The 20,164-nt window shown below is 44.0% G+C and overlaps 2 protein-coding genes across 6 annotated transcripts in view; both read left to right on the top strand.

The window, feature by feature from the left end:
- The window catches only part of LOC133973968 (rho-associated protein kinase 2-like), a 31,514-nt gene extending 14,780 nt beyond the window's left edge, over positions 1 to 16,734 (top strand). Inside the window, exons 10-34 of one of the 5 annotated variants that reach the window (XM_062412040.1) lie at positions 1,221 to 1,317; positions 1,408 to 1,487; positions 1,986 to 2,034; positions 2,121 to 2,256; positions 2,440 to 2,531; positions 2,783 to 3,029; positions 4,510 to 4,616; positions 4,789 to 4,948; positions 5,695 to 5,855; positions 6,587 to 6,771; positions 6,914 to 6,983; positions 7,374 to 7,477; positions 8,472 to 8,658; positions 9,133 to 9,226; positions 9,468 to 9,562; positions 9,775 to 9,963; positions 10,358 to 10,526; positions 10,747 to 10,962; positions 12,132 to 12,205; positions 12,331 to 12,419; positions 12,679 to 12,757; positions 12,892 to 13,150; positions 13,682 to 13,961; positions 15,470 to 15,561; positions 16,115 to 16,734. In XM_062412040.1, the coding sequence (XP_062268024.1) occupies positions 1,221 to 1,317; positions 1,408 to 1,487; positions 1,986 to 2,034; positions 2,121 to 2,256; positions 2,440 to 2,531; positions 2,783 to 3,029; positions 4,510 to 4,616; positions 4,789 to 4,948; positions 5,695 to 5,855; positions 6,587 to 6,771; positions 6,914 to 6,983; positions 7,374 to 7,477; positions 8,472 to 8,658; positions 9,133 to 9,226; positions 9,468 to 9,562; positions 9,775 to 9,963; positions 10,358 to 10,526; positions 10,747 to 10,962; positions 12,132 to 12,205; positions 12,331 to 12,419; positions 12,679 to 12,757; positions 12,892 to 13,150; positions 13,682 to 13,961; positions 15,470 to 15,542 (3,292 nt within the window). In that variant the 3' untranslated portion in view covers positions 15,543 to 15,561; positions 16,115 to 16,734. The other 4 variants (XM_062412043.1, XM_062412042.1, XM_062412041.1 and 1 more) reach the window with 4 other exon arrangements.
- Positions 16,735 to 18,727: 1,993 nt separating this feature from the next.
- LOC133973328 (leucine-rich alpha-2-glycoprotein-like) lies at positions 18,728 to 20,133 on the top strand. The gene is made up of 2 exons (XM_062411101.1): positions 18,728 to 18,842; positions 19,004 to 20,133. The coding sequence occupies exons 1-2, from the start codon at positions 18,743 to 18,745 to the stop codon at positions 19,996 to 19,998; spliced, it is 1,095 nt and encodes a 364-aa protein (XP_062267085.1). The 5' UTR covers positions 18,728 to 18,742; the 3' UTR covers positions 19,999 to 20,133.
- The last annotated feature ends 31 nt before the right edge of the window (positions 20,134 to 20,164 follow it).

Genomic DNA, 20,164 nt, shown 5'->3' with positions numbered 1-20,164 from the left:
AGTAAACAAGGAGATAAAGTGGGCGATAAACAAGGAGGCCACAGAAGTTTGTGCTTACGTTTTTCTCTCGATTTGCTTTCAAACACAGAAGGGTTACGACGCAACCTCTCAAGTTTGGATTTGTACGGACGTGTGATCCCAAGTACTTGAGATGTAAAACCTTGCTGTCCCTCCTCTGACTCCATGGCAGCTGTCTTCAATGTGTGTTTAGAAGATAGTGTTTTTGCATTTCCATCAGTTTACAGCTTACCAGAAATCTCTGTCTGTCTGTATATGGCTCACATATCTAAAGAACCATTTATCTTATCCACTTCACACTTGACATGAGTATTGATAAGGGCATAAGGAAGTGCAGATTTGAATTTGCAGCAATTTGGACGTGTGATATGTTCAAAAGTTGGATAACCAGGCGTAGCAGCGGCGGCTGGGACGACTACAGCGCATGCACAACAGCGACAACTGATTCACCAGCTCAGGGTTCTGCGCACTGAGTCAGGATTCATCGACCTTTGACTGAACAGGTGAACAGCTCTTTGTGCAGCAGCTGTGCCTTCAGGGTTCTTCAGGGATCTTTATGTGGCTCAATTGCTGCAGGTCACCTTTATATAGTGTCCGAAATGAAACCAGGGGCTAAACAAGCAAACCCATTCCAAACAGGTATTCTAGTTTTTATAAAGATGTGGAAACGATTCAGAAACAGGATGCAACTGGTCTTTACAGTGGCCACAAAATGGCGTTGTATTCTGTGATCACTGTGCAGTAATGTGGCCTAGTTGTGTAATGATTCCCAGAGATAGTTGCCCACCATTACAAGTCCCCGTCATGGTGAAGGGTTGGCATTGGACGGTGTGGGTTGGAGGGTTGGAGAGTTTCTCTTTAGGTAAAATTATCCAGATGTATGAAGGCCTGCCGGATCCTCAGGCCCTGTTGGTTTTTCCACAGTGCAGGTTTTCTAGGTTTTATTCTGCAGGCATGAGCTCATGGGTCTTCAGCATGAAAGCCTCTTAAATGGTGGCCGTGAAGTCGAGCATGCGGATGAACATCCAGCTCCCGCTTAACAAACCAATAGAAATGATGGATGTGGTTTTGGGTGAAGCACGTCACTCGTCTGGAGAGATTTGCACCAGTGGATGGTGCTGGATGTTGTCATGGCTGGAAAATCACCTCAGGTAAATTCGGTCACAAACTCTCACGGCTCTGCTCTGTCGTCTCACTCTCAGGCTGCTAAGGGGAAGCAACAGCCACTCGGCGGAGGACATCCAGGACTGCAAGGAAAACTCTGAGGATAAGGAGAATTGCTCGGACAGTAAGAAAGAGGTGGGTGTCTTAATATTATGGTTTAAAAAAAAGAGGAGCGATGAGGGACATAATGAATATAAAGATTTATTTTCTCATCTGTGTGAGCAGCTTCAGAAAAAGCTTCATCAGCTGGAGGAGCAGCTCGACAATGAGATGCAGGCCAAAGATGAGCTGGACCACAAGTGCAAGTACAGTTGGACCACAAACGCACACACACACACACACACACACGCATGCACACTTTCGTCCAACATTTATTTGATTTCAATAATTGCAATAGGTTATATTTGTTGGTGTGGATCTATTATAGGACCCTCGTGTCATTCCACATGCACAGATGACATAGATTATGTCAAATTCATTATTGAAAGAAGGTGCTGGGGTGGAGGACGGTCGGGAAGTGGCTTGAGCTTAGCGTTCGTCAGATCGGTGTTTCATCCATTCGATGAAAGAGGGAATCTGCTCGATTGCTGCACAGATTTTACTCTCTGTTGATTTGCAAAAGAAAGGCAAAGAAAATCATTTTGAACATTTTACTTCAGCTCAGTGATGTTTGTTGATATTGACAATAACACATTAGCGTTGCTTGATTGGGGAAATCGGGTGTGCATAAATACACAAAACAAGTTCCTCTTGAGTCTGTGAAGTGGGTTTAAGTCTGTAATGAAACTGTTCTTTCTCCTCAGAAATGCTACCAACCGTTTAGACAAGCTGGTCAAAGACTTAGATAAAGAGGTGAGCGTGGAAAGAGGAGTGGATTACACCCATGTTGGCTGCTTGTTCAGTCCTCTCACCGTGTTCGTGAATCCCTCTCTGATCAGATGAACAGCCGGCAGGCAGTCGAGGCCTCGCTGAGGCAGCTGGAGAGAGAGCGAGCCCTGCTGCAGCACCAGAGCGCCGACAACCTGCGCAAGGTGGAGATTGAGACGGACAGAAAACGCGGCCTGGAGAATGAATGTAAGCACGAGGGAAAACCTGTATCTGTCCATCCATCCATTTTCTACAATGCTTATCTTTTAAGATAAACTTAGGACGTCCCGTGAGCCCACTGTCCATCTGTGTTTGAATATAAATATAAATTTTCTTTGGGTGCCTCAATCGATTTCTCTGGGGGAAACTAAATCTGTTTTAATTGATCAGTGAACAACCTGAGGGACCAGCTAGAAGATCTCAGGAAGAGGAACCAGAACTCCCAGATATCCAGTGAGAAGAACATCCAGCTGCAGAAACAGGTGAGGGGACGTTTTTAACTTTAACAAAGCTTTATAGCTTTTTTTTCTTCTATTGCCTCACTATAATTCCTCACTGCTTCATACTTGTGTCAAACAGGATAATTTACTTATCCATAATCAAGCAAGCGACTGTGTCTGCTGTTTTCATTATCTTTCTTTCCCCTCATTAAATCTCTTTCACTGCTGTACTGGCCCCGTTTTTGTCTTCAGGAGGGTAACAAAGTTTCATCCTGTCTGTTTCTCATCTGCAGCTGGAGGAGGCCCAGGCTGTGCTTCAGACCGAGCAGGAGGCGGCGGCGCGGCTGAAGAGGAGTCAGGCTGAAGTGCAGAAACAGGCCCAGAGCCTGGAGGTTAGCCTCGGGGAGATGCAGGAGAAGTGCAGCCAGCTGGAAAACAGCAAGATGGAGCTGGAGAAGCAGCTGATGGGGCTGCAGGCCGAGCTGGAGAAAGAGAAAAGAGACCACAACCTCAGGACTGAAACCATCACTGACCTACAGGGTGAGACACGTTAGATCACAGGTGGTGTGGAGAACACCTAGAAAAAGTGGTTTTAAGTAGATTTAAAGCAAGAGAGCAAGAAATGATTTATAATAAACTAAAATCATTGACCTGTGGTTGTATGCCTCTGCTAACCAGTACGGTTTCAGTCTACAAACATTTGGCCTAGACACGTAAGAGGTCACCGTGACCTTTGACCTTTAGGCACTGATATCTTATCAGTAAATCTTTAGGTCCGAGTGACCACTGGTCAAACTGTCATGAAGCCAGATTTTAGATATGTTCAACAGCCCGATAACCAGCACCATGACCTTGACCTTTGACTTTTGACCACCAATATTGAATCAGTTCTTGTATGAGCCCAAGTGAAAGTTCGTACCAACTTTTACGGTGTTCCTTGGGTGGTGCGTTCACAAGGCAACAATACACTCTGTGAGGTTTCAGCGAGCTTGACTTTGACTTTTGGCCACTTAAATCTAATCAGTTCAACCTTTAGTCAAACAGAAAGTTTGTGCCAAATCTAAAGGAATTCCCTCGTGGTGTTTTTGCGATATCGTGTTCTGTGGTCTGCTGTGTCCATTTTTTAGACTTACCACTTCCTCTTTGGGCTCCTTCTATTCAAACTTTTAATTTGATAAATTATAAAATTCAAAACAGTCTCCCTTAATTCTCAGCTGAAGCCACAGTGGCAGCTGTTCAGAGGATGCATATAATCCATAGTTAAAGTCTATAGTTTCGACCCACAGGCTGCACGCTGTGACGGGAAATTAACAATAAACTCAGTGTTTTATTTCAGTAATAACCAGTTGAACACGAGCAGCCAACCTTTATTTAAAAGCTGTTTATATACCACACTTTAATGTGTCTGTTAAAAGGATATAAAGTTAATACCCTGCCATAACTGCAGCTAATCAAACCCCGGTCTCTATTCAATTCAACTGCAGTAAACATCTCCTCAGTAGCAGGAAAGAGGCATTACACAACACTGCAGGCTGGACGGAGCATTAGATGTGAATCAGTGTTTTTGGACCAGGCCTCGGGAAATGTCTGATCATAGGTGGAAACATCTGTTCAAGAGGCTGTAAAGAGCCAGAGCCGGAGCGCAGCCAGCGCCTCTTGTGAGTCGCTGTTTGGAAACTTTAACGTGCTCGGACCGGGCGGAGAGGTCGGACGGGACGTATCGAAACAACGGCTCTGCCTGTTTGCTGTGACGCCTCGTGTTTCCTTTTTTTTTACACATGGGTGGAGTCGGTCGACGGGGAAATAAACATCAAGTTCAGTGTTTTTTACGTACTTTAAGGCGAATTCAAGCAGCAGCTCTGTGTAATGTCTCGGCTCAGTTCATGTCTGAGTAGTTCAGGTGTATTTGCATGAATCTTTTGCAGTCAGATCATACGCAGTTGCTAATCCTCCTCTTTTCTTTCTCTGGTTGTCATGCTCTTATTTTTTCGGTCTCTGTAATTTCTGTTCCCATCCGCAGGACGGATCTCTGGGCTGGAAGAAGAGGTGAAGGAGTTGAAGTCATCCCTCTCCGTGGTCCAGTCCGAGAAGAAGCAGCTCCACGAGAAGCTCAACGATCTCGAGAGGGTTCGTTTGTCATCTTTAAGTTTAGATTTCCAGGTTTACTCCTCCTGAAAACCTACAATTGACATTTCTAACTTGCATGATGCCCATTTTCCATTTGCTACTGCCTTATAGTAACTTCCTTTGAAATATTAGCCCACTGGAAAACCTCATATATTCACGTCCGACTCTGTAGGAAAAGAGCAACCAAGAGATCGACCTGACGTTCAAGCTGAAGCAGCTGCAGCAGACTCTGGAGCAGGAGGAGGCCGAACACAAGGCCACCAAGGCCAAACTCGCCGATAAGAGCACCATCTATCAGTCCATCGAGGAGGCGAAGTCTGAGGCCATGAAAGGTGAGAATCAAGGGGGACAAACATAAGACTGCAGGATAGACGGAAGCACCAGTGACGGGTTTCTAGGTTAGAGTTCATTTACTCGCCCTCAGTGGTGGATCTAGGAATTTCCTAAATCGGGGGGGCCATATAGGCGGGACACAGCTTACACAGAGGGGCCAATTATATGTCCAACATCCATGCACAAGTCATTCCTTGTTTACTGTTTGCTCTGTAGCTTTGAGCAAAGCCACACGTCATCAAGTATTTTTTGGAAAATTGTACCTTGCTCTTTAAAAAAGTTTCTTACCAAACATGTTTCCTAGTTGTTGTTAGAAAGTTACTGCTGGGTCCATTGCCCCCCTGGATCCGCCCCTGCTCACCTTTTATATACAATAGACAATAAAACAAGGAGACTGTTTCGATTCTTGAAAGTGAGAGAGCAGTTTAATCGATCAGGACGGCTGCAGCAGAAATGAAACGGCCATTAGAAACAGGCTGAAGGTCAGATTTACTGAGTGAACCGTGAACAAACAGCATTTGAAAACGATTTGACAGAAAACTGTAACAGACCGGCCGTCGAACATTCTGCTCTGATTGTCCATCTTCCCGCATGCTGCCATTTATCCACCAGGAACTCAAAGCAGCAAAATTGTTTTATCAATACTTTGCCCTGGGGTGCATGATATAGCTCCCCCCCCCCACACACACACACACACACACACACACACTGATTGTTCTCCCTGATTAATTTCCCTTCGGTCCAGAGGTGGAGAGCACGCTGGTCGAGGAGCGAAGTCTGAAGCTGCAGGTGGAGAGCAAACTGATGCAGCTGGAGAAGGACCACTCCATGTTGGACTGTGACTACAAGCAGGCGCAGCACAATCTGCAAGAGCTGAAGGCCCAGAAGGAGAAACTCTCTGAGGAGGTGCGTCCGTCTCGATGTACAATATCTAACTATTTTCAAACTAAATGATACATGGTTTTTTAACTGGGACCTGGACTGAGCGGAAAACTTGAACATCTAAATATGAGAAGTGGAAGTAACAGAAATGAACTACTAAACATGGAGGAGATGAAGATGAAAGGTTTGATTAATTTAAAACTGATTTGATTAACAACAGTTGTGATGTGATGAAACAATTTATCACAACACAAAATCACCATTTATCATTTAAGGGGAAGACGCCTCGAGGGTGAAAAGTAAAAAAATAAAAATAACAGAATTTTTCAAGAGAGAAATTGAGTCAAATATTTGCATTTAATCATAAGTTATTGACATTTTATTTTTAACTGTATTGCTTGGATGCTTCTCCATTGATCACAAACTGACATTTAACCGTTTACAACGTGCAAATTCTGTTACTTCCGGCAAAACTGTCAATCAAACAGCGCGCCTTCAGATTTGTGAATCAATCTTTTGGCTCTTGGCTTGCTGGCCTGCTTGTGATGGCCTGCCACGGTAGCGGCCGGGTTTGCATTAGTGGTTTCAGGTAATGTCATCCCGTGTCGACTTGGGCGAACAGGAAGAGGACGTCTGGGACCCTCTGAAGGGCCTTTGTCCTTATTTTTAGACTGTTTCTAGACTAAACAATTTCATGCGGTAATCCATCATGAAAATTGCAAATGTTAATGGAGCGCCCCCGTGTGGTTGTGCAGGTGAAGAGCTTGAGCTCACGTCTGGAGCAGGAGATCCACAAGCGCAGTCTGAGCGAGAAAGAAGTGAAGATGCAGAACCAGCAGGTGTCGGTGCTCCGCTCCTCAGAGAAGCAGCTCAAACAGGAGGTCAACCACCTGCTGGACGTCAAGCAGATCCTGGAGAAACAGAACCAGGACCACCGCAGGTCTCTCAAACACACACACACACACACACACACACACGCACGCAGTGTTTAGTAATGTTGTTATATTTTTGGCGAGTGAATGTGGAGAGTCTTGTGTGTGTTAAGTGAAGTGCTCTGGCTCAGAGTTCTGGTGCCGTTTCAGGGAGAAGCAGGAGGCCGACAACCAGCGGAAGGATCTGAAGGACCAGTTGGAGGCAGAGCAATATTTCACAGTAATATATTTTGTTATCCCTGTTGTATTTGTGATCGCTCTCAAACAGCTAAATATTAAGAAGCGCTGCATGGCTTAGCCAACAAAATGTAAAAGTATGTTTGACTTGAACAGGAAAATGTTTTTATCTCTTTCGTGGGTTTTCATCAGCGGTCGACCGATGAGGCAGTTTAACCTTAAACTTCACAAATAACAAGAAAACACAAATACAAAAAGTTAATTTATAACTTGAATTGAGAAAATTCTAAATTTTCTGTAAAATGTAATAGCACCTTCTCTGCAGTGTTTATTCTAGAAAAATACGTTTCTACATTGGCAAACTAGTCTTCACCCTCCAGTTCAGTGTATCATGTGTAACTGGCTGAACCTGCCTGTGCCCCCCCCCCCCCAGACCCTTTACAAGACGCAGATCCGAGAGCTGAAGGACGAGTGTAACGAGAGAAATAAGATGGTTAAACAGGCTCAGCAGCGGCTGGCAGAATATCAGGAGGAGAGGTAACTGTGCTTACACACATCAGAGCCTGTGTTTACATGGACAACACGATTCTGATTGCTGATCTTATCCCGGAAAATTCTCGGCTATGTTGTTTACATGATTTGCTGTTTGAATATATTCCATTAATTTTCCTGTTTGCGTGTCAGAGCAGAGTCTGATTTACTTTGTTACTTTCGAAATCCTGTTTGTATGTCGACGTCAGAAAATGCCATGAAAACTCCAATAGGACGTAATAATGAGACTAACACTCCAAATTGGATTATTGTTTATTCTGTGTTTGACCTTATTCCAGTAAAGGTTATCAGAAAATGCAGTTTTTTTTTTATCTTAATCAGTGTCAATGTAAAAATGTCTTGGGAAGCACTGAATTCCCCTGATTGGTTTAGAAGTGATTTTATAGGATTGCCTCTATTTTAGACAACAAATGACAGACACATAAAAAATCAAGGATGGAAAAAGTGAAATATGTGAAACAAAATTAAATAATAAATAGGATTTAAGTCAAACATAAGTTAAAGAATCATTCAGGACAATAATAAAACTGATAAGTCCCATCTGCTGAGAATTATAGTTAAATGTCACTAACGGAGAAGAATCCACAACAAAATAAGTTCACATTTATCTGTTCTTTTAATGAATGTAGCAGACTTTCAGATTAGTGTTGTTTGGCCTCTGTGAATTCACCCCACTGTCAAAAAGCAGCCTATGACCTTTAGCTGGATGAGTAGAGTTTGACCAGATTAGCATCATTCCCAGATGCCTGCCTCCGAGTGCTGTGGACAAGGATTCGGCTTCGCTGCCGTTTTCAATATCTCTCACTCGGGAAAAACTTTAATATTGTGCCTGTAGAAGAAGGTCATTTAAATACTCATATGTCTGCACTGGAGTTTCTGACTCTCATAAAGTCAGCAGGGATTTCTTCTGCAGCTCAAAAGATGTCTCCAGTTGTCACTGTTTAATGAGACGATGATCACGGCTCCTTTCCGTCCGCAGGGATTCGATGACGTCCCAGCTGGAGGCCAGTTTGACCAAGGCCGACTCGGAGCAGCTGGCTCGCTCCATCGCTGAGGAGCAGTACTCCGACCTGGAGAAGGAGAAGATCATGAAGGAGCTCGAGATAAAAGACATGATGGCGAGACACAAGCAGGAGCTCAGCGACAAGGAGGCCACCATCAGCTCGGTGAGATCAGAGTTTATATCAAGATCTTTTGCTTTTACTTGGTTCTGGTGCTTCAAAAGCATAAAACGAGAATTAATATTCAGAGGCCGCGAAACTCGATTTGCTGACACATTTCTATACTGTACTTTACTGCCACCAACAGGTCGATCAGGGTAACAACCTCAAACTGGCAAGCTGGGGAAAAAGTTGTTAACAAAACAGGAAGCCGCTTACATAACGCTGAGGGAGTGTTTTGATTGGTCCAAAGCTCCACAGTTAATTAGTTGACTAACAAGTAGTTCATTTCTACAGATATTCAACGTGATTTAAAACTGACGACCAGAACCAACAACAACCTCTTTCCATTGCATTCCTCCTGTGACTCACATCTGGGAAACCTGCTCTATAAATACAGTTGCTTGCTTGTTATTGTTTGCTTGGAAGAGGCTCATGTCTCTCCTGTCTCTCCCCCCCCCCCCCCACACACACACACAGCTGGAAGAGTCCAATCGCACGCTGACGGTGGACGTAGCGAACCTGGCCAGTGAGAAAGAGGAGCTCAACAACCAGCTGAAGAGAATGCAGCAGCGTGAGTGTCAGCTTGAGTTAATGAGCAGCGGCCACAGGAGATCTTAACAGGGCTGACATTTCATTAGGTTTCTGGGAAAAGTGTCTAAGAGCCGTCTTAACATCAACGTGATTTACTGGGAAGAGGCCGTGAAACGTCACAAGAAGTCGACCTCAGTGTCTGTAGAAAGATGTTGTGTATTGCTATTCAGTAAAAGTGCACCTGAGCCCTGACTTCATTTCCATGCCTGCTATTTATACAGATCTGCAGCAATCCAAGGAGGAGGAGAAGCAGATGTCCTTGGTCAAAGTGTCCTTTGAAAAGCTGCTGCAGAATGAAAGGACACTAAAAATTCAGGTGTGTGTCTGGACGCCCACACAGGTCCTGTACTTCCTTCTGTACTTTCAGAAAGTTGTTTACATCAATATGTGTTGTTGAGAATAACTTTTCAGCTACAGGCTGTGTTGAACTTTGGGCAAAGTCTAGAACTGCAGGCTTCCTTCTCCTCAAACTTCTCTTTATCACAAATGGATCTCTGTGACGCTGTCGTGCTGGTTCTTTGCTCTCAGGCTATCAATAAGCTGGCGGAGGTCATGAACAGAAGACAGACGATGCGCGGAGGCGGCCGCAGCATCGACACCGAGGTGCACAGGAAGGAGAAGGAGAACAGGAGGCTGCAGCTGGAGCTGAGGACGGAGAAGGAGAAGCTCAACAGCACCATCATCAGATACCAGAGGGAGATGACGGACATGCAGGCGGTCAGTGCACATAAATACAGCAATTTCATTATGAATACATTTACCATCTGTTTCTGTTCAAGAAGCAGGATGATGTAGTGACATGCGGATGAAGATGTCACATACATATTACTACATTTTCAGGATTTAAAAAATGCTCAAGAAGTGTAGGAGGAAAAGTCCTTGTGTGTGAGGCCAAGATTATTAACCTTTTATTTTTGGGACTTGGACAAACTGCTGTGTCATTAATTGAACCATGCCTCCAATTAAAACCCAGTTTTGATCGATGAAGCAGCCCAGAAATTCAATTAATTGGAGAATCAATACTGTTGAATGAACCTGTTAAGATGTCTGTTTCAGTGGTTTCCCATATTTCTTTAAAAAAGTCTTTCTTTTGTGTTTGTTTGTGGCTCAGATGATCGCGGAGGAGAACCAGGTGCGTCTGGAGCTTCAGATGGCGTTGGACAGTAAGGACAGCGACATCGAGCAGCTGCGCTGTCAGATCACCTCCCTCAGCGTTCACTCGCTCGACTCCACCAGCATCAGCAGTGGTAACGACCTGGACGGGGGCGACGGGTATCCAGGTAAACAAACTCCTCGCCACATTGATCCATGTCCAACATTTCATGAGCAGACACACTTCTGCACCCACTCTCCTCGTTCTTCCTGAGTTCCTGCTGTTCTCACTCTGACTCCCTTTGTCTTCCAGAACGATTGTGTTTGACTTTCTCCTTTTTATCCTCCTTTCCTCTTTTCCCCTGTCTCTCACTCCTGCTCCACTTCCCTCCTCGGGCTCGGACTCAGTGCGCATTACTCACTCTCAAACGTCTGAGTCCATGTCCTTCACATACCAGCGCACACACAAATCTGTCTGCATCGACACCCGGCCTAACCTCCGCTCGGCTCGTCCTCTCTTTGACTCCTCTGACTCGGAGGATGAAGAGGAATATGAGCAGTTGGAGCCGGGCCGCCGGCCCCTGGCCCTCACCTACGACCAGGCCCCTGAGCCTCACTCCGCAGGTGACCCTGCATGGAGGTTTAAACCTCATCTGGGGATGGAAACAGTGGTTTATAACTGGGGTTCCCAAACTTTTCAGCCCGTCTCCCAAAATACAAGTGCCAGAGATGTTCAGCCCCCATTATCCCTGGTTCTTGATTTACTTTTTACTTTTATAGTTTTTATTCGAGATGTATCATCCTTTTTTTTTATCTTACGTAACAGTAGTTGTTTATAATTTGTATACCATTTGTTTAAGACATCTCACAACCGCATCTTCAGTGTCGGGTGAGCCCTCTAAAGTGTCCTGAACCCTAGTTTGGGAACCTCTGGTTTAAAACATAGACCGTATATAAAGATGAAGGACATGCCTGCTACCTGAAAATTAAGCCAAAGCATCTTGATAAATCCTGCCTCCTCCATGTTAGTGGATGGGACATGCACCAAACTAAAAATGCCCAGGCTAAATAAAGGTGTTTTCTATGATTTTAGGTCGTTCTTATCACACTGATGTTTGATGTGTTGATTTTTCTGCTGCTTTCAGTTAGTTATTTGATAAACGAGTTGAAACATCGCGATCTTCTTACTGTCCAGACTCTGGCTCCTAAAGTGCAAGATGGCAGCGTTCGTATCTGGGATATTTTGGCTTCATTTCCGGATAGTGCGAAGAATCGAATGTCCATCTTTATTTTACAGTCTATGGTGTTGTGTTATGTATCCATCCATCAAAAATGCTGCTGTTCTCATCCCCATTCCCTCAGTTTGGAATGAAATAGCTGCAGCCCTGGTTGAAGCCTGCAGTTAATCCCACCGCTGTGTTGACTCTGCCTCCGCTCTAATCCTCCTCAGTGTTCGCTGGACACGAGAACTCACAGCTTCTGCTCTGCTTTGTTGAAATTGATTCCACTCACTGTGAAAGCTGGGACAGTTTGTGCAGGGTTGTTTTATTTTATTCACTAGATATTGATCCCTGATAACTTGCATAGTTCCCTCTGATTGACTGTGTCAGTGTTTGTTTAAAACAAAGAGCAGGACTTCCTGTCGCTGACCCCAAAACCATTTCCTTTCTGAGCGACTCCACCAAAGCTTAAAAAAAATGTCAAAGTGTTCTTCTAAGTGCTTCACATGATTAAAGGCTTCTCCTCCTCTTTGTTTTCACATCTTCCTGTTTTTTGCTTTTTCTCTCCACCAGCTACAGACTCCAGGCTGGAGGGTTGGATCTCACTTCCCACCAAGAACACAAAGCGGTTTGGCTGGGACAAGAAAGTAACGTGGCCCCCATTATTTCTCATATCCACTGATTTTTGTTTTCGTTGTTATTAGCACTGCACACTGAGTCATTTCCCTCCTCTCACCCCGTCGCCTCCTGTTTGTTGCTTTTTGTTTTTCAGTTTGTGGTGGTGAGCAGTAAAAAGATCCTGTTCTACAACAGCGAGCAGGACCGAGAGCTGGCCAACCCGTTCATGACCCTGGAAATCGAGTGAGTCCTTTAGAAATTATAATAATACACTTATATGTTAAACATTAGTAGTTTTCTTAGACACATTATATGATTCAGGAACATAACAACCTTGGATATGCAGCCTTTCTGTCCGTTCATTCATTAATATAACTGATTTCTTGTGCCATTTTAAATTTATAAAGTTCTCTTTAGTTAGACATATAAACTTTGCAACGCCAAGAGAACTAGATCCCCTTGTGATCCCGGGTGAGCTAAAGTAACTCCCTCCCTCCTGCAGCAAACTGTTCCACGTCCGACCTGTCACTCAGACTGATGTGTATCGTGCAGATGCCAAAGAAATTCCAAGAATATTCCAGGTAATGATCCCGGGAAGCCCATTATTCCCTCCATCTCTCCGTCTCTGACTGTCTGAATCACGTACTCAATGATTAAAGAGTGAGTTAATAATGCAATCAGTAACTTTTGCATTCCCTGTCTTCTCTCCCTCCAGATCCTGTATGCCAACGAGGGGGAGAGCAAACGGGAGCAGGAGGTCGCGGTGGAGGCCGGTGACCGCCCGTCCTACATCAGCCACAAGGGCCACGAGTTCATCCTCACGCTCTATCACTTCCCGTCCAGCTGCGAGGCGTGTGCTCGGCCGCTGTGGCACGTCTTCAAGCCCCCGCCCGCCCTGGAGTGCCGCCGCTGCCACACCAAGTGCCACAAAGACCACCTGGACAGGAAGGAGGAGGTCATCGTGCCGTGCAAGGGTCAGTGACGCAGATTTGTACAATTAAATGTTGTGCCTTTCTTATTAATAAAAGTAGTAGAAAAAAGAAAGAAAAACAGTCATCCGAGTTTTCAGCCCATTTGGTCCAACCACATATGAAAACCCCAAATGAACATGATTCATAATAAATAAAGCAGAAAAGAAATCTGAAAATTTTCATTTTCAAAAAATATAAATGTAAAGAACAATTTTAATAAATTTTCTTTTGGTTAATGAATGGATTCATAGTTCAGCTATATAAATTATGAGTATTAAAAAATTAAAAACCAATCAGGACCAATGGTGGTCTTATCTTATATTATATCCCTGAGGAAAGTATTTTACCTTTAAAAAATAGTTATCATAATTATTTAATTGTTTTTGTTCCATCTGATAGATTTTTAACCTTTTTGTGATGTTTGATTTAATATTTCAAACTCTGCAGTCCAGTACGCCCCCACCAGCACCACCACACTGTACATCCTCAAACTGCACTGGAGAATAAAAACCTGTTCTTTTTTTGTTTTCACAGTGAACTATGACATGTCCACTGCCAAAGAGCTGCTCCTGCTGAGCAACTCGCAGGATGAGCAGCAGCGCTGGGTCGGTCACCTCCTCAAACGCATCCCGAGGAAACACCCGACCCTGAGCCCTCCCTCTGCCGTGCACAGCAGCCCTCCGGAAGCCACCTCGCGCTCCTCTCCGCGGAACTCACCGCGGCCGTCGCCCAGGGGCTCGCCTCACCTGGGGTCCCACCGCGGAGCCATTAAGGTCCAGCCCAGCAGACAGCAGCAGTCGTCAGGGAAGACCAGGTAAGACCCGGGGGGGGGGGGAGAGAGGGGAGTGAGAGAGAGGGGAGTTTTAGTGAATACAGAAAATATTTAATAACAGTAAAACTTGTCTTTTTACTTGATTGAAGTAGTTTTATTAATTTTTATTCCAAGTTCATACTCTAGCTTTAATTCAAACCACAAAACATTGCATTGAAAATCTCCATGTGTTTCATTGATCTTTTCAGTTTTCAGAGCCTTTCTCTCATTTCTGTCTGAATGTAACTGTGTTTAAATGGGAGGTAAGATGTTACAAATTGGGGGCGTTTTCAATGTGAATTTTAAAATACCATTTCCAGAGAGTATCTATAGACAATCTTATTGTAAGTCTGTTCTGTGGTGCTCATCAGCTTTTCATTTGTGTTTTCTACTAATAATCATCATCACCTCCTTTAAGTAGAATCGTTTCCTGAGCTGTCACCATCACAACCTCATGAACTGTAACCGGATGTGATCAGTTTCTTTTTACAGCAGGAAAAATGTATGAAAAATTGAATCTGAGCTAATCTTACACAAAAATATTATTTTCTATAATAAAAATACAAGATCAGGTCAAATCCTAGTTTGTGGCTGGACTGTGATTGGTCAATGTGAACCGCTGGATGCTTATTACTATGCTCATTATGTCACAGCTTCATATTTGCATTCTGTCGAGTGTCAGCCAGTTTGAGTCCTTTCATCTTTTTGCACATCAGCTCAATCAGATGTGACGTGAACTTTGCGGAGCTTCAACGTTTGTTTTAAAGTCGGCTTCAGCTGATTCAGACATTATTGCAGCTCCTCCGGCTAATGTCTGAAAAAGTCCAGGTTGAACATGTGTGAACGGAGCTTTTTTTACTCTCATACAGTGAAAACTAAATTCCTGGATGTGCCTATTTAATCCTAGTGCGCTCCGGCCTGCGGTCGCACACCTTCACAAAAACTAGAATGCAGTTCAGTAGTTTTTCACGTAACCCTACTGCTAATCTGATATTGTTGCTTTAAACGATGCATAACGCTTTAGCAGCATTAACGCTCCATCATGGCCCCTCACTCACCGTCAGTTTCCATCTAATCGAATAGAAACCATGAGAGTGAGAGTTACTAACCGTGTCTGTCGTGTTCTCTGTGACTGATTAAGTCTCAGTTTGTCAAAGTTTGCCCTCTCAGCCACACCCTGACTTTCCTCCCCCCCCCAGCACTGGCCCCATGCTCCGCATCATCCTCCATTGACCCCTGACATCTTCACCTCTGACCCCACCCTTCTAACGTCTCTCATGCTGGGAGACTGTAAGTAGTAGAAATGTGTGTGTGTGCCAGCCCCCCCGCCCGCTCGCCCGCTCACCCTCTCGCCATAGTGCCGTGCTGCTGTGCCTTTTAACCCCCTCCTCATCATGAGCTGCATTTAGTCACCTCACAGCTCCACACTGCCCCCTGGTGAACATGGAGGACATTGCCCTTGAGACACTATGAGGCTCCTGACCTCTCGGTGACCTTCATTACCGTTTCAGATTGCTTGAGTTTGGCCTGAGAGATTGGAATTGGTCGTTGGATGATGATGATGATGATGATATGTTCCTCTGAAGAAGAGGGGGGACAGAGGGTAACCGCACCTCTGCATGGATCCAGTGTGTGGTTGCAGTGTGTAGGCGCATGTTGTTTTTGTGTGCGTGTGATCTTTAGATTTGCAGCCAAGTGAAAATCATAAACACTTTGTTTGGGTTTCGTGAATTGAACAGTTTGACATTGTGGATAAATCTGCAGGCTGCACAAACAGGAGACGGCTTTGGGAAAAATCTGGATCTGGATCTTTGCAAAGTAAAATCTTGAAGGGATAGTTTGATGTTCAAGGAGATGAGCTCATTAACTTTCTTGCTGACAAGAAGAAGGAAAGATTGATGCCGCTCTTATGTCTGTGTGTTAAAACCACAATCAGCAGCTGCTTAGCCGAGAAACCAAGTTACAAGGTTTCATATTTTATACTTCTTGCAAAACAGACCAAGATTGTTCCTTTACGTGGTCGAGTGCATTCTGCTCCTGCACCGTGTTTACCTCGTTTCATATGTGTGGATTTTGTGTGGGTGTGTCTTTGCAGCAGCATCCCAGGTTGTCAAATCACTCTCACTCTCTTTCTCTCTCTCTCTCTCTCTCCACAGTTAACCCCGGCTGATCAAAGATTGACTGAAGACTGAGAAATGAATAAAAAAATGCAAATCGTGAGAGAGGAGACATTCACAGCGACCGGCCGTCGTCATGAGAACTGTGACCGTTTGTCATTTTAACCAGAGGAAAAAACCAGCGTCATCTATTTGGTGCCGTGTTACAGTGAGACTTCACCAGAAGAAGAAGTGAATAGAGAACAGCCTTGTTTTATCATAATCATGACCTAAATAAATATTATTCTGTCAGATGCAGTGGCTGACGTGAATTTGTAATTGTCACATGTCAGGCATGTGTGTGTGTGTGTGTGTGTGTGTGTGTGATCATTTGTAAATAGGATGAAGAGTCTGTGTAGCTCATAGTGTGTGATTGTTTTATTTGTATGGATATAGCTGCAGCACGTTACACAACACATGCTTGTGCTGTAGATGTATGACTACAGTTTTTGCAGAATGGAAGATTTTACATCATTGTGACTCTTCAATTTCTTGGACACACAATAAGACACTAAATGGGTCCCATTGAGACATAAAGATGAAATAATGTGAACTGAACAGAAACGATGTGCCTTCTTAACACCCATGACAAATTCAAATAAACTCTGTTACTCTGAAAATTGAGAATTCATGTTTTCATTTGTGTCTTTTTTTAAATGTGTTGCTGTTGAAGATTTGTGCAGCGCTGCAGACTGTGAGGCTGACGCTTTCATTTGTGTCTTGACGTCTTATTTTGAAGCTTTTCTACTGAATTTCACGCGACAATTTTCCCTTCCAGCGTCGACATGGAATCAAAAGAGGCAGTGCGGTGTAGGAAGTGTGTGTTTGAGTGTGTGCTTATCTCTTTGTGAGGACCATTTTGAGCATCATGCTGACGGAGTGGGGACTTTTTATCCGATCCTCACTTTCTTTCAAAGGGTTGTTGAAGGGTTAATTCTTGCTTTAAGGGTGCTGTGTGTGTATGTGTATGTATGTATGTATATATGTATACTCATGTATATAAAGGTGTGCGTGTGTGTTTAGGAACATGTGTGTATATATGTGCGCATATATTTGCGTGCATCTACATATACAGTATGTGTACATGCATATAATGTATGTACATATGTATTATATCTACAAATGATTACACAACATATATTACCACTTAAGTATCCTAAATGTATAAATCACACTATAGTAATGTACAGTAACCCAGCAGACAATGATGTAGATGTACAGTATGACTAACATTATAAATCCAGCGGGTTGTGGCTTCAGGATGTGTTTCAGCAGTTTGCAGTGTAGCTCTGTCTGTTCCTCGGTGCTGCACGTGGAGTGAGTGGGCCTGACTGAAATAAATCTTTCAGAACAGCCTAAAGCTAACTGGCACTCGTCATACATTATGTATGACGGTTCATCGTGGTGCCCATCTGCTAAATTCTTATTGCAGGTCCAATCCAATCCTCTGTATCAGCCGGCGTGGAACCTACTGCACTGACCAGGTTTGACCTGAGGTGGCATGAAGCCTTCTGCTGCTCCTCCTCCTCCTCCTCCTCCCCCTCTTCCTCCTCCTCAGTGGGAAGTCACGCTTTCATCTGCAGTCTTTTCCTGTACATGTCTTTACTGTCGTGATTAACTCTAAACAACGTACAAATAAGAGCTTCATGTTCTTTTACTGTGTATTTTCTTATAAATCTGCTATTTTATACTTCAACAAGTTTGCATTTGATTGAAAAATATTGTTCTTTCTATTTTACTCAATTCATTTCAGAGCTGGGGTTACAGGATAGGTGGATATGATGCAAAATATTATGCACTGTTATAGATTAAACCTGAAATAAATAAATAAATTCCATATTTATATATATATAACATTTTTTCTGAACTTTAACTCATAGGGGAGCATTTATACATTCCTAAAAGTATTTTCAAGCAACTTGTGTTTGAATGTTTTCTTTTACATAATTTTGATATACTTTTAAGTAGCTTTTAAGGTTATAAAAAAGTATTTTGTTGTTTTTATTTAATAAACATGTTAATTGAATAAACGCATTCATACTTGCCATTATTCTATGAAATGATTAATTTTACTTGTTTTATTTTAACATTATTGTTAGATACGTTTAATTAAGTTAATTATTTGAATCCCTTGGTTCCATACTGTCCACTCCCTGTTATATATAACTAAGCCGTGCGACTTTAACTGTTTGCATCTGGGCACAGTGAATAGGTTATTTCTGCTGAGCCGACACCTCGTGTCCCGAAGAAGCTTTTCTGATGATGAGTCTAATTTTTAGCAAAAATAAATCCAATACACCTCATTTTAAACTGATGAGCGTGCATTTCTGCTTCTTTCCCACACACTTCCTCTCCCTCGCTGCCTTTGTAAAATAATCCAAAGGGGACATTGATGTAAACATCTAACTTCAAAGTGTTTCACTCAGCAAAACCATCACTCACATATGTTCACATTAACGTTTTCAATTTGATGTCCTCAAATGAGGCGTTTTTTCAAAGCTGAAATAACAAAATCACAAAGTTTCCAGGTCTTGTTCTTTCCCGTCAGGTTAGTCACTCTCTCTGTTGGAACTGCGTGTCCTTGACAAATGTCTGTGTAATGACGAGTCAGTGTTTGCTCAGTGAGTAATGATTAGACTGGGGGGGGGGGGGGTTGCAAGAGAGAGCACTGCTGAATCTGATGTAAAGAGCAGAGTGGCTGATAGAGATTCAACTAGAAAACAAGACGGTAAGTTTTATTTTGTTACTGACCATCATGTGCATGATGTGGAACTTGTACTTTATTGGTTTTTGCAGTGGCGCAATACGTCAGGGAGATATTTAAGTGTTCCAAAGGCTTCGTCTTCCTCACAATAATTTCCTCTGCATCCTCTCTCTCTTGTGTCTTAGTGATGAACGCCCTCTTCGCCTTCCTTTGCTTGGCATACTTCTGCCATGGTGCCCTCTCCTGCCCGGCTCTTTGCCAGTGTTACCCCAGAAGAGCTGAGGTGGTGTGCAACGAGGTTCCCCTGACAGAGTTTCCCTCCGAGGGTCTCCCGAGGAACACCACCATGCTCACGATCCAGCTGACCAACATCACCTCCATCTCGGAGAGGCAGCTGAGCGCCACGCCCCTGCTGCAGGAGCTCCACCTGTTCAGCAACCACCTGCAGCACCTTTCCTCCAATCTCCTCCGGGGCGTTCCTCACCTGAACACTTTGGATCTGACAGGAAACAGACTGGCTGAGCTGCCGGCCGTCGTCTTCAGCCACGCTCCGCTCCGCAGCCTGGTGCTGAAGGACAACCTTATTGAGATGCCAGATGCAGGGTGGGTTCCTGATAACAGCACTCTCACCTGGTTGGATTTATCTAGAAATCGAATGAGAAAGGTCCCGACTGCTCTGCTCCAGAGGCTGCCGCAGCTCGAGAGTCTTGACCTCTCCCACAACCATCTGGAGACGATCTCTGCAAACTCCCTGGACGCACTCACCAAACTGGAGAGGCTGAACCTGCAGGACAACAAACTAGAAACCCTGGATGCCTCTGTACTCGAGAGCAACCGCAACCTCACCTACCTGTTCCTCTCTCGCAACAAGCTCAGCAAGATCCCCCAGAAGCTGTTTCAGGAGCTCACTGAGCTCAAGAACCTGCATCTGGACGACAACCAGCTGAGCCACATCCCTCCAGGTTCTCTGGACCGGCTGAGCTCCCTGGACGAGGAGGGTCTGGACCTGACCTCCAACCCCTGGCAGTGCGACGGGAAGGTGGAGTACCTTTGGAGGTGGCTGCAGAAGAACAAGAAGAAGGTGTTCCTGCCACAAACCATCATATGTGCTTCACCTCCGTCTTTATCACGGCGGTCCGTGATGTCGCTGACTGAGAGTGAACTGAATCTTCAGTCGTAACCGTTTCCATCGTCGTGTTTGTTATTATCTGAGACGGTAAAGTTCAGAGTTCAGCCTGTCACACGTTTCAATAAATGAATAATTGTATTAGTGCAACATGAGTGTATAATTAAATGTGATTATGAGTAAAACATATGACTGTGTCTTTGTTTGCACTTCACTTGCA

The sequence above is a fragment of the Platichthys flesus genome, chromosome 18, assembly GCF_949316205.1.
Source record: "Platichthys flesus chromosome 18, fPlaFle2.1, whole genome shotgun sequence".
NCBI lineage: Eukaryota > Metazoa > Chordata > Actinopteri > Pleuronectiformes > Pleuronectidae > Platichthys > Platichthys flesus.
This window is presented reverse-complemented; position numbering and strand designations above follow the sequence as displayed.

Coding starts and splice junctions, on each gene's coding strand:
- LOC133973328 (XM_062411101.1), top strand. CDS start 18,743: ATGATTAGACTGGGGGGGGGGGGGGTTGCAAGAGAGAGCACTGCTGAA. Junction 18,843..19,003: donor TTCAACTAGAAAACAAGACG/GTAAGTTTTATT, acceptor CTTGTGTCTTAG/TGATGAACGCCCTCTTCGCC.